This window comes from Beta vulgaris, chromosome 9, assembly GCF_026745355.1.
Source record: "Beta vulgaris subsp. vulgaris cultivar EL10 chromosome 9, EL10.2, whole genome shotgun sequence".
In the NCBI taxonomy this organism is placed as follows: Eukaryota; Viridiplantae; Streptophyta; class Magnoliopsida; order Caryophyllales; family Amaranthaceae; genus Beta; species Beta vulgaris.
Genome location: NC_079210.1, coordinates 42,738,330 through 42,751,510, shown reverse-complemented (window position 1 = coordinate 42,751,510; position 13,181 = coordinate 42,738,330). Strand labels below are relative to the sequence as shown.

General features: G+C 34.4%; 1 protein-coding gene across 1 annotated transcript; it reads left to right on the top strand.

Moving 5' to 3' along the window:
• The first annotated feature begins 1,845 nt into the window (after nucleotides 1-1,845).
• Nucleotides 1,846-12,414, top strand: LOC104903884 (uncharacterized). The gene is made up of 14 exons (XM_010692015.4): nucleotides 1,846-2,095; nucleotides 5,896-6,007; nucleotides 8,457-8,569; nucleotides 10,012-10,134; nucleotides 10,259-10,458; nucleotides 10,546-10,621; nucleotides 10,758-10,844; nucleotides 10,935-11,015; nucleotides 11,132-11,164; nucleotides 11,273-11,326; nucleotides 11,404-11,445; nucleotides 11,617-11,695; nucleotides 11,805-11,875; nucleotides 11,968-12,414. Exons 1-14 carry the CDS (start codon nucleotides 1,931-1,933, stop codon nucleotides 12,034-12,036), a joined length of 1,305 nt encoding a protein of 434 aa, XP_010690317.1. The 5' UTR covers nucleotides 1,846-1,930; the 3' UTR covers nucleotides 12,037-12,414.
• The last annotated feature ends 767 nt before the right edge of the window (nucleotides 12,415-13,181 follow it).

Genomic DNA, 13,181 nt, shown 5'->3' with positions numbered 1-13,181 from the left:
CCCCTCTGCTAGTCCTATATGTAGGTATATTTCTTTTTTCATTGCGTAAGTTTTGCATTAGTTTTGAAGTGTATGAAGTATATATATTTATATATGATCTCTTAGTACTTTCATTACCTTACCTTGTTTATCAGAATATAGTAGTATTTAATTTCAAAGATTATATGACTTATGGTGCAAAATCAGTTGGTTGATTTTACAAACAAGTCAATGGGCACCTAATAGTTAGATACTGAGCGCCACAGGAGTCTTAGTTCTTGGGGGTTACCGGTTTTAATTAGTTAAAACCTTGCTAACGTACTTTGTTGTAATCTAATTAATTAAACTACAACGCCTAATAAATTCAGGCGATAAGTATTAAATATAACAAAAGACACAATAATTAATCTATTAATTAATAGAGCTGAATATTCCCACTTATATCACAAACTTCTAGAAAGTTTTTCTATCACACACATGGAAATAAACTTGGCTGAACAATTAAAGGGAAAACACAAAGATGATTACCTCCATGATTCCAGCTAAAACTGGAGATGAACAAACTTGCTACTTAGTACATGCTCTAGGTCTAGAAACTAAACTATAACCCATGAAGGGGGTTGGCTAATCTAGCTAAGGCTACACTAGAAAGAAAGTAAATTGCACGTTGTTGTGTGTTGTGTTTGTTCTCTTTTAATTGATCCTTCTACTTGTATTTATACTTCATCATTATGCGTAACTTCCATACATCTTTGAAGGGAAATGATTTGAATCGTTTATGATTCAAATCATAACAGCTTTCTTCTGGCGCCAGAATGGCCACGTCTCAATACCCACGTAATTTACATGCTCCATGATCAGATTGGTAGTTACCCACGTCCTTGTCCACGTTTTTATAATTGTTTGGCTTCCATCTCCTGAACATTCTTGGCTTCCATGAGCTTCCTTTTATGGGCTTATGGTCTTTGACTTTCATTGACTCTTTCTCGTGGGCCTTCTAGTATGATTGGGTCTTCACATCAACATAAACATTGAACCTTTTAGGACTTAATACAATACTCCCTCCGTCCCAAAATATAGTTCTCATTTCCCTTTTTTCACGGTAATTTATGCAAGTAGAATATAAGAGGGATAATAATGATTTTTTGTTTATTTAAATAAATGTTGTATGGGAAAAGATGATTTTAGGAGAGAGAATGGAGAATAATTGGTAAAAGAGCATTAATTGTAACATTTTGGTTGAATAAACAAAGGAAAAAACAAATTTCAAGAAGCAAATAAATAATGGGACACGGTTTTTCTAGACAAATTACGGAAAAATGTGGAACTAAATATGGAAATGGGAACTATATTTTGGGACACCCAAAATGGAAATGAGAACTATATTTTGGGACACCCAAAATGGAAATGAGAACTATATTTTGGGACGGAGGGAGTATATCGTAATAAATATTAGCCATTATATAAAAATGATATTAACAGTGACGACGTAACTAAAGATGTCATCAAGTGTTTGTAATAACGTTCCCAAAGGCCAAAAGTATTCTCAAATGTCCATGACAATAAGAAATGTGGCACAGATTATGTGTAACATCTAATATAATTAGACTGTACATGATCTGTGTTACTATCCCATACATATCAAACACAAAAAAATTGAAAACACCACACACACATGAGATGAAAGTTGAAACCCTGATTAATAATAATCCTCTAAGTTTCTTACCTCCAAAAAGTGTATGATGTCATAGTTGTACAACTAGGCTATGTAATAGTAATTATATATAGTAATTCTATAAAAAAAAAAAGAAGGGTATATATAGTACAAAAATACTAAAGTAAAGAGAAAGCATTATATAAAGCATAGGTTATAATCGTTTTAGTTACCATCTCTCTTTTGTGTCTCTATAACATATCATAACGTAAAGAGAGAAAGGGAAAGAAAAGAGAGATGGAGAAGCTTAGATGCTTAACCCACCTCTTTGTGACGGTGTTCTTGGCGGCGTTTTCTGGCTACGTCGTGATGCCGGCAATAACGGATGTTACAATGGAAGCACTTTGTCCTGGCAAAGATGAATGTTCTCTTGCAATTTATCTCTCTGGTTTTCAACAGGCTGTACGTTTCTTCTTTTTTCTCACTTCCTAAAATTTTTAATGTCTTTTTGGAGGGTTAATTTTGATTGGTAAATATATGTAATGTAATGCAATAGTTTTTTTTTGGGTGTACACAGAGTAGACGGGATTCGATCTCAGGTATTCGGCATCATTTCTAAAACATTAATCAATTAACCTATATGACATTCATAATGTAATGCAATAGTTGAGTACATGTGAATAAGTATCAAGGTTAACCTTAATACTCCTTTTGTCCTTAATTGATTCGCTTCTTCGTAGTTTTTATAAGTTAAAATTTAACTATTTTCGTGTTATTTTAGTGATTTTTTCAAACTAAGAATAATTGTAAACAGAAACGAGATAGAAACAGTATAAAAAGATATTCCTTCAAAAGTAAAAGAAATAGTAAAGGAAACTTACTTCTTTATATGGTAAAGACAACTTGTGATACTTTGACTTAATAGTTTAAAATAGTTGGAATCAAATGTGACTTATTATTGAAGGATAAATAAATTTACAAAATATATAATCGTTAGGCCATATCTTTATGGAGTAAAAATGTGACTTATTGAAAATTTGACTAAGAATTGCTTGAGTTAATTATCATATTGAAATTTGAAATTATAATAGTAATAGAACATTATTTTTAATAATGTAATCTTGTACAAACAATCGACCGATGAATCCTTGATATGGAATATAATATATGTCCCTTAACCTAATAACCTATAATAATAACTTATGAGGCTACATAAATTCGACGCTTCTTCTTTAAAAGAACTCATCAAATGATAGGAGATGTATCTGTATAGCCCATCATGTTATTTTAGTTCATGTAATCCATGTACAATAAAAAAATTTAGAAATTGCATAGTATAGGTTTGATCACGAGACCTCAAGTACATCTCTATTATATAAGCCAAGGGAGGAGGTGTGGTGTCCTCTTTTGAAGTGACTAGAATACCCTTAATGATCTAATTAATGGAATGAAAAAAATTACAAAAGCAAATCATTTAAAAATTCTCATTCCAACTTGCCATTTAAAACAAGTTTAAAATGGTATATGCATCAAATACTTCAATCAAAAATTAAATGGACAAAATATTTATACCTTATAAAAAAAGATGGCATACATAACGTGCACATGAAAAGTCTGAACATTCACTACCTTTGATACTCTTTAATTTAGTTAAACCAACTCATTATTTTTGTTCTTTCTGTTCAATATTCATTCACAAAAAATTAATGTTAACAATCACTCACAACCTTTTTATTTTTTTACATTAGCGAATTAATATATCTAAATTCATCTAACTGTTGAATTTTTCAGATTTAAGTTTAATCATAAATAAAGTACGAATGAAATATCTATAGAATAACAAATTTTGAAATTAACGCACGCATCGTGTGCATATGAAGGCTAGTATACTAAAGTTTTAACCACTAGGTTAAGTTGTATTTAGTGTTATTATCATAAAATATTATAATAACTAGTTAAATGTTAAAAGAGGTTGAAATTAAAAATGATCAGGTCGATAGATTAAATTGGAGTAAAACATATCCTAAAAACTAAAACACCCAAAAAGCACCCATAAAACTATAACAACATTTATTTAAGGGTGTGTTTTCTTTATGTTATAAAACATAATTTAAGATGGATCAAACTCTATTATAAATGAACATTTCCAATTTAAAAGAAGTTGAAATTAAAGATGATCAGGTCGATTAAGTGGAAAAGGAAAATATACCTAAAGATGATCAGGTCGATTGAAGAATGACATGGTAACCGAATTGTTTGTACTTAAAAGAGTGTGACTGTGTGAGTACGTTACTGGTTACTTTAGTGTTTACACAATTACACGTACTTCAGAAAATGAACCTGTAGTCAATTATATGTGCTGTGTAAAACTGTAAATCTTATGTTATGTCTGTCTTTGTTTGCCTATCTTTAACTAAAAGGATAAAAACAAGTGTATGTGTAACAAAGAAATTTCTCACCCTTGTTTTTTCTGAGAAAACGTTTGAAAAACGAAATTGCTACTTTGCTAGCTATTTTCGTCTGTTCTGTTCTTCTTCTTTCTCTTTCCTATGTTGTGTTTGTTGTTATTGTTATTGTAGTTATTAGTTATTACTATATTCTTCCATTGCTTATTTAGTTGGCAAGGTCATTTTCAGTGGGGTCAAAACATAATTGTTAAATTTTATTGGGGTTAAATGGTCAAATTTTCAGGATAATTTCCAAAAAATCGAAATTTTTAAAGGAAATTTTTGCAATTTTACCAATTCAAATAGGGTCAAATGACCCCACTTGTTCGTAAGTGAATCCGCCACTGCAACAAATTATGATTTATAGTTTTTATTTCGAAATAAAAATGTTTATATACTCCACTGAAAATCCGAAAGGGTGAATGGATGAGTAGTACTCCCTTTGTATTTTTTTTATCTTTCCTACTTTGACTTTGCACATTTGCCAATACACTTATTCTATATTAAATATCTTTCATTATATATTAGTAAAAAATATAATAATTGAATACTAATAAAGTACTCATTGAGACGAATCAAACAAGATATCACATGACTATATTTTTTTCTTGTATATTGAGAAAAATCTAAAAGATTCTTTCTAATTGTGAATAGTGTCAAGATTCTAAGTGAGAAAAATAAAAAAATACAGAAGCAGTAATTTCTTTCATCTTTCACCCACATGTTATAAATTAAAATGTACTTCTTGAATGCATACTAGTTTCATTAGTTGGTAAAAGCTCCCAAAAATATTTGAAATTAAAGGAGTCTATATCAAATCTTTGTGACTTTTTAGTTTTTACCACTTAAAAAAACAAAACAAAAAATTGAATATCAGCAGTTTGATCAACAACATCATAGAATAAGTTGGCTTTTTAATTTTAAAGTGTACTTCACATACACTCCTTAGGGTACTTTTTATAAAGTGTTAAAGCGACCTAATATCTCATTTTTATTTTCTCAAAGAAAGTGTGAAGTGAATTATCCATGAGAGAAGTGCCTCAACTTTCATATTGGTTCTTTAAAACACCTTATTACCATGATAGACCAATGATTTTTTTACTGATGAAAGCATTAAGCTTCTGTTATACTACTAGTTTTTTTAACTTTTGAACTTTTTTTAAACAAAAGAAAAAGTTATACCACTGAGCCCGTTGTGATCAAGGCAATAATAACGTAGTTATCAATATAAGTGACAAAGATGTTTGTGCAAAAGTATTGGTGATCACTGATCAATAGTCTGAGACTCTTGAGTGTTCTGAAAGACTCGGATATATTATTTAAAGTTTATTTGATATTCCTTTAAGGTTATGTTGAGTTCACCTTATTTTTACTTATTTTAGATTTAATCAGATTAGATTAGATCAGAAAAAATAAGTTCAGATCAGATCATGCTTATATTTAAAAATCATTATTACTATTAAATATCTTTCATTACATATTAGTAAAAATTATAATAATTGAATATTAATAAAAGACGAATCAAACAAGATTCCACATGACTATATTTTTTCTTATATATTGAGAAAAATCTAAAAGATAAGATCTTGTAAATCAGATAAGTTCAGATCAGATCAGATCAGATCAGATTAGAAAAAATAAGTTCAGATCAGATCAGATAAGTTCAAATCAGAAAATTTCAGATGAACTAAACATAGCCTAAATATATTCAATTTGAGTACCTATGAGATGTGAGTTTCAACCATTAAGTATATGGGTCGGTTGGTTGCCAAGACAAGCTCGTTGTTTGTTGATTGTAATATGAATGTGCTGCAGGTATCAGGAATAGGATCAGTAGTGATGACTCCATTGCTAGGTAATTTATCAGACATGTATGGCAGAAAAGCACTCCTGACACTTCCTTTGACACTCTATATCCTTCCGCACGGTAATATATTTCTCTAGCTTATGAAAATACCTTAATGTATTCTATACCATTTGACTTTTACATTTATCAATGCGTCACTTTGGTCAATCATACCTATAATTATCAATGAGAAAAAGTGTCAAAAAGTTTTGTATCTTCAAAATTTATATATGAAAATTAAGGAATCTACAATATTCCACATAATTACTACATTTTTCTTTTCTTTTCTATTTTTTGACATCAAGATAACGTCCAATAAAGAAAGAAAAGCAATACATGAAACAAAGGAAAGAAAACTTAAAAAGCAAAAATGAGTTAATTAATACCCCTACTATATTGACGCCACCAATAGTCTAACCGGTTGGCCTCAGCCACTTGCAGACGTGACACCTGAATCACCTAACATATCGTGAAAAGCCTAGCGGTTTGTAGCTAGTATCCGATCCAGGGTCCATCGTATATTAATATTTCTAGGTTTTCCCTTTCTCACAAGTTCCCGCGACTTTGTTAGAATTTGTATCCGCGTATGTTGTTGCGCCGCTGTCCAAGAAATTGCGCGCAGACAAGCCATAGCTTTCGTGAATATAATTGAAGCTGAGTAGCAAAAGGAACCATGATGATGGCGTGGACTTTGGTTCCCTATACCCTCCACCCAAGCTATACCTCCCATACCCTTGACATTTTGTATTGTTCAAGCAATTTGGATTGTGATGGAAGGATAAGTTATAAGTATCCGTCCCGATATTGGCGATTTTAAAGCCAAGGGTTGGGGGTCCAGAGGGTTCCGAGTTGGATCCTGTAGAGCCTGCACGAAGAGGGTTAAAATGCACCATATAACAGTGCAAAAGTACCAAATATGTAGATTAGAAACATAACATTTTAGATAAAATTAGGACACCCTTTTTTCAACGGTCTACGCCTCCCTTATAATTTGTTTTTGAGAAACGCTTTTTGTTACAACACGAAATATGTGCTTTAGTGTTGCGATTTTTCGCCTCTCTTCAGTCAAAGTACCTATGAGACCAAAAACATCACAATATAACAATTAGCAGTTTTCTAAATAAATAGTGTTGTGACTCTAGCCTCAAAATATTATACATGACTAGACCTGTGAATGGGTCGGGCACGGGCTCGGCCCACTGTCTTGGGGAAATGACGGGTTGGAGCATAACCCGTGAGTGGCAGGCCGCGCCGGGCTTGAAAATTTCAGATTTTGTCCACGGTCCGGCCCAGTCCTGTGGGCCGAGCTCGTGCCTCCTGCAGGCCTGTCTCATGTTTTATGTTGTTTTTTTGAATTTTAGGCTAAAAAAAAAAAAGAAAAGGGGTGTTTCAGCCACGGGCCATCTAGGCGGGCTCGTATCGGTGCGGGCCTGAAATAATTTTTTTTAACCGTGACAGGCCACAATCCACATAGCGGACAATGAGCAGGGCCTCGAGTGGGCTCGTACCGACCCGACCCATGCCCACCTCTAAACATGAATCTACTATATATTTGTTGTAACGATAAGTGATGAGTATTTTGTTTCCAACTGCCTTCTCACTTAATACCCCCTACTCACCATATGTCACCAAATCATATAATTCTTTTTTTATCTATTGCAATATTAAAGTTTGGCACACTTACTTATAAGGTCATGTGACAAAAAAGGAGATACAATAAAGAGACAAATAAAGGAACTAATGTAATAGGTGAGAAATAATACAAATTTACTGCAACTTAAATTGAACCTCAAAACGTTGCAATAATAAAGAAGGAAGCACAATAAAATAATTTACAAGGAAGGGCTATTTATATATTTTTGATATTCAATCTTGCCCTCGTACTACTCCCTCCGATAATGGACTCTTCCCCTGTTTTTTATTGCAACATTTCTTTATCTAATAATGTTTTTTTCTCTTTCTCCTATCACATTTATCCCACTTTTAATTTCTATCTCTCTTCTCTCCCTATAACTTCCTTTCATAATGTGCAAGAGTAATATTGCGGAAGTAACTACCAAAAAAAGCTTGATTTTTTAATTTTTGGAAGATCCTTTGGAAGATGGTGGCCCTGAGATATCTATTTGGCGGAAGTCACATTGTCACATGTTTCTCCTTCAGCCTTCAGACGTGAGATTTTACTCTAAGCAGTGAAATATCTCTGTTGGATGTTGAAACATAACCAATTATTTCTTTCTACTCTGAAGGTGGAATGAGTTACTTCTTGTTGCATGCTTTGCTTGCACTCAAATGCAACAATAAAGAGTACATCAATATCACTATCATTGTTTTAATAAAAAAACTGAACCATTAATTCGAACTTATGCCTTTGAATTGCCAAAAAATAATTTCTAATGTTACTGCTTCTTTACTATGTTGGATCTTTCCGAAAAATAATTGTTAAGTTTTTGAAGTCCACAACAACTTGGGATATGATTTTTTTATTATACCAATTCTGCTAATGGGATTATTTAATTTCGTATTTGTGCAGTGGTATTGGCATATAGCAGGGAAAGAAGCTTCTTTTACGCCTACTACGTGCTAAAGACAGTGGCATCCATGATATGCGAGGGCACTATAAATTGCCTTTCTCTTGCTTACGTAGTACGTATTCTTCTAAGCCCTTGATATTATTTTTTTTCTTTGCTTTTTTTTTTAACTTCTCTCTGACTCTTTGTTCCACATTCATATAAATAATTGCATCAACATCTCTCCCACATCCATACATAATTGGATTCAGGATGACTTCAATAAGATGCTATCTGTACTGTTAAACATTATCCCAAAATTACTTAAAATCATTCCAGTTTCACCAAACATTTCCAACTTTACCCTTCCTTTTCTTCTATTCTTTTCCCAAACCACCACCTCCTGCCACAACCAACCCACCGCCACCTCCATCCCCCCACTGCCACCTTGTAAACTACCCATATTTCGAAAAAAAAATTGGGGCTAAGGGGAGAACGTATGACCAATTAGTTCGACACATGGCCAGAACGTCTGACCTGGACGTTCAAGCCATGGTTCGCACGTTTGGCCAGGAAGTTCGACCCATGTCCTGAACGTCCAGGCAGACGTTCGGGCCATGGGTCGAACGTCACATTCGCCCTCTTAAAAAATCAAATTTTTTTAGTTAAGGGTCAAACGTCTTGGCAACACGTTCAACCCTTAGCCCTAATTAGAATCATTTTTTTATGGTGTGGGTAGCAGTGGATGGCAGGTGGTGGTGGGTGGTGGCAGGAGGAGGTAGGTGATGGGAGTGGCGAGTGGTGGAAACAAAAGAAGGGTAAAATAGTAAATTCAAAGTAAAACCAGAGTTATTTAAAGTAATTTTAGAACGATGTTTAACAAATACCGATGCTATATGTAATTTGATCTTCCAACCACTGACACAACTCTTTTTCACAATGGACTTATGTACTATATAATCATGCAAGTCCTTCCGTGTCAAGCACCTTCCAGGTTTATACTACAGCTATCACTATAGTAATATTTTGTCTCATTAGTTATACTACAGCTACAGGGGCATGGGTCGAACTAGCACGACTTAATACACAAGCCTAACTGACCTACTTGCTTACCCACTCATTTTCAACCAAAAAGAAGTAATTTTCTTAAAGAAACCACATGACCTGGTGGCACATGAACCATTTTTCGCAAATTTGGCATAACTTGGCACGTCACAGCTTTTCCTTGACCCATTTCAAGTCCCACCCAATGAAAACATAACCTACTACCTCAACTCATGCGAACTATAGCTACTAACTTGGTCTAAGATCGTATTCTTTTGGATTGAATCGAACTGATGAACTAAAAGAGTGAGAAAAAAAACAGTTGAGCGACTGAACTCAACTGAATTAAAACTATACCTGATAACTCCAAAAAGATTTTCAACTATTAATCAAGAACCAAAAGGAAAAAAAACCTCCACCCTTGTGCTATGGAGTAGGATAGCTGATAGCATGGTTCTCTAAGAGGACTAGGAAATAAAATCAAAACCATAGCATTTGATAGTTGACTTAATTAGCTCTGAATTCTATCTCCAGGCAGACAAAATTCCACAGGGAAAACGAGCATCAGCATTTGGTGTACTTGCAGGGGTTACTTCTGCTGCATTTGTCTGTGGTACATTAACAGCGAGGTTTCTTCCTACAGCACAAACATTCCAGGTTCTCTCTCTCTCTCTCTTCCCCTTCGCTTGTTATAATACAGGCTATCTTACTACTGAACGTAATTTTCACAGGCTGCTTGTTATCATACAGATTATCTTAATACTGAACATGATTTTCACAGGCTGCTGCAGTTTCAAGCATGGCTGCTGCAGCTTACATGAGAATTTTCCTAAAAGAAACAACGCCAGAAACCGATGCTTCAACTCAGCCACTCCTGAAATCAGAACCAAGTAGTTCTTCAGATGAAAATTTGTCAAAGAAAGTTCAAATTTTCAAGAAAATCCCGAACTTTCATGATGTCAAGAGCTTACTAGGAAGCAGGTGCTAAGATTTCCACTCATCTTCTAGTTTCCTACTTGTAGTTGTTTCACATATATATATCTAAAGCATCTCTCTCATCTTATGCAGCAAAATATTCTCACAGGTCGCAGTTATGGTGTTATTCCATAGCCTCGCTGAAGGTGGTCTGCATGCCTCATTAATGGTAGTCGCTCAAACCCACAAAAAATACATCAATGTAGCCCTAAAAGCTATAAACGACTCTATAACAGCAATAAGAAACGTTATAAATGTACGAATTTGGCGTAATTTTGCATAATTATGGTAGTCACTTGATGCAGTACTTCCTGAAAGCAGAGTTTCACTTCAGCAAGAACCAGTTTGCAAACCTAATGCTGATAGTTGGTGTTGCTGGAATGGTCTCACAGGTATTAATAATATCAACTGAAAATTTTTCTGAAGTCTTAAAGTTACTATATTCTCTCACCGCTCATACAGAAAATTGTCAAACTCTGCAGCTAGTTTTGATGCCCATGCTGCTGTCAGTAACAGGGGAGGAGTGGTTGCTAAGGATTGGGCTCTTAGTGGCCAGCACGAATGTACCTATTCTCACTCTGTCCCTTCCGCACCCCTCTTCCAAACCTAAACTTTCATCGTTTGTGCAACAGATCACATTTTAGATTGCATTGCTAATAGAAGCCCGTGAATTTTGCAGATGATTCTTAACAGCATTGCTTGGAATGTATGGGTAATACCTCTAGTATACCAACCATATTCAGCTACAGCTTAGGCTACAACTAATTTTTCCTCATTAAATTACCTGAAAAACTAAAATATGAAACAAATCTACACACAGGTCATCTATGCAGTAGCCGGCTTATCAGTCTTCGTCATCTTCACAACTCCATGCGTGAGTCTCCCTGTTATACTTGCTCTGTAGTCTCAAATCTTTTCTGACACATAACAGAAACTGTCCAACTTGTGCAGATGCGAAGCATTGCTTCCAAACAAGTAGGAGCCTGTGAGCAGGTAAACACCTAACCACTGCAGACTGAAAATGTCCGTCATACTTAAAGTTCAGCTTATCTAGCTTCCATATTTTGCAAAGGAAAAAACACTCCCCGCTCCACAACACATTGCTTTCCTTCCCGAAAACCTCATCTATCTATGTACTCATCACACTTGTTTGCTTATTAACAGGGTAAGGCTCAAGGATGCATCTCGGGGATAGGTTCATTTGCCAATATCATTTCTCCATTGGTTTTCAGCCCTCTAACTGGTAGGTCAAAAACAAATACCTCCAATTTCTTATGGAGAATTCAGATATCCTTGTTATTTGGCATTAACGAGGAGCAAATGAACTTATTTCAATTTTTCTTTCCCCTCAGCTATGTTCCTCTCAGATAAAGCACCATTCCATTACCCCGGTTTCAGTCTGTTGTGTATTGCACTTTGCACGGTAAGGCCTCCTACCTTCCTGACTGCCATGAATATGACTAAAATATCCAATATTTACCAAGCATTTAAACATAAACACTAATATTGGTGCAGGCAATAGCTTTCATTCAAAGTCTAATGATAAGAGCAGCTCCTCAAATTCCAGGCAACATCATAGCCTAGGCCTAATTTTGAAAAGCTCTAGTGAGAGCATATATTCTTCCACTATCTATTTCATCTTGCGTGTACAGAGGGTATCTCACATTTGAAAAGCCAAATATATAATGAGATATACTGCCAACATTGCTGCAGTCCAGTATGAAGAATCAAGCCAGAAGCCATCAACAAGGCCTGTACTATAAGACCTCCGTCCTCCTGTACTATAAGACCTTGCCAGTTTCTATGTACATATAGTAAGCATCATATAAAAAGCCTCCAAATTAGCTCATCTATGTGTATCAAGATATGAAATCAAAAGCACCTCAACAAGCACAATGGCTGATTTTCATCCACCCTTGTATTTACATATATGCAGTCCATGCACAAGCGTTTTTAACTTTTTATGCAGTCCAACTCCAACCACCCTTCTGTTTAAAGATTGCCTCTATAGATAATATTGAACAAAACCTCTACGATAATTAAGACAACACTATTTTCCTAAAATGCATTTAGAAGCCTGTAAATTGCACATTACGTTTATCACTAGGTGTATAAATGTGTAATCTATTTTACAGACTTTTAAATGATGAGAATTCTTTTTCATTGTTTAACAATGAATTCTGCCATCTCATTGTTTATCACTAGGTAAGTAGGTATATAGATGGGTAATGCATTTTACAGACTTCTAAATGAGTATTCTTGTTCATTGTTTAACAATGAATTATGCCATCTCATTGTTTAGAATATGCACACCTAACGTCCTCTGATTTATTACTGCAAATTAGCCAGCAGGTAGGATTCCTACACAATGTGTGGTTCGAATAATTAACAACACAAAATAAAGCCCAAAGTGCCACACTAAAATGGAGCCAAAAAAATCAATATAAGACATCAAATACTATCACAACTAGAAGGCACGTATAGCATTGGTTTCAATCTAAATTCTAAGGTGACAAAAGAAATCGCTACCTAAGCCAGAGCAATCTGAAATAACAATCAACAGTTGAAAAACAGATGCCTCCCACTGTAATCGTGGTTAAAACCAACAACATCATAATTAAAATTACATGATATGTCAACACTGGTTCAGTAATACCAGCATCAGGTAAGGCCGTCCAAGTACATCTCCAGAGGTAAATTAGTGGCTATAATAAAATCTTTACGTAATA

Coding starts and splice junctions, on each gene's coding strand:
- LOC104903884 (XM_010692015.4), top strand. CDS start 1,931: ATGGAGAAGCTTAGATGCTTAACCCACCTCTTTGTGACGGTGTTCTTG. Junction 8,570..10,011: donor GCCTTTCTCTTGCTTACGTA/GTACGTATTCTT, acceptor TTCTATCTCCAG/GCAGACAAAATTCCACAGGG. Junction 10,459..10,545: donor AAGAGCTTACTAGGAAGCAG/GTGCTAAGATTT, acceptor CATCTTATGCAG/CAAAATATTCTCACAGGTCG.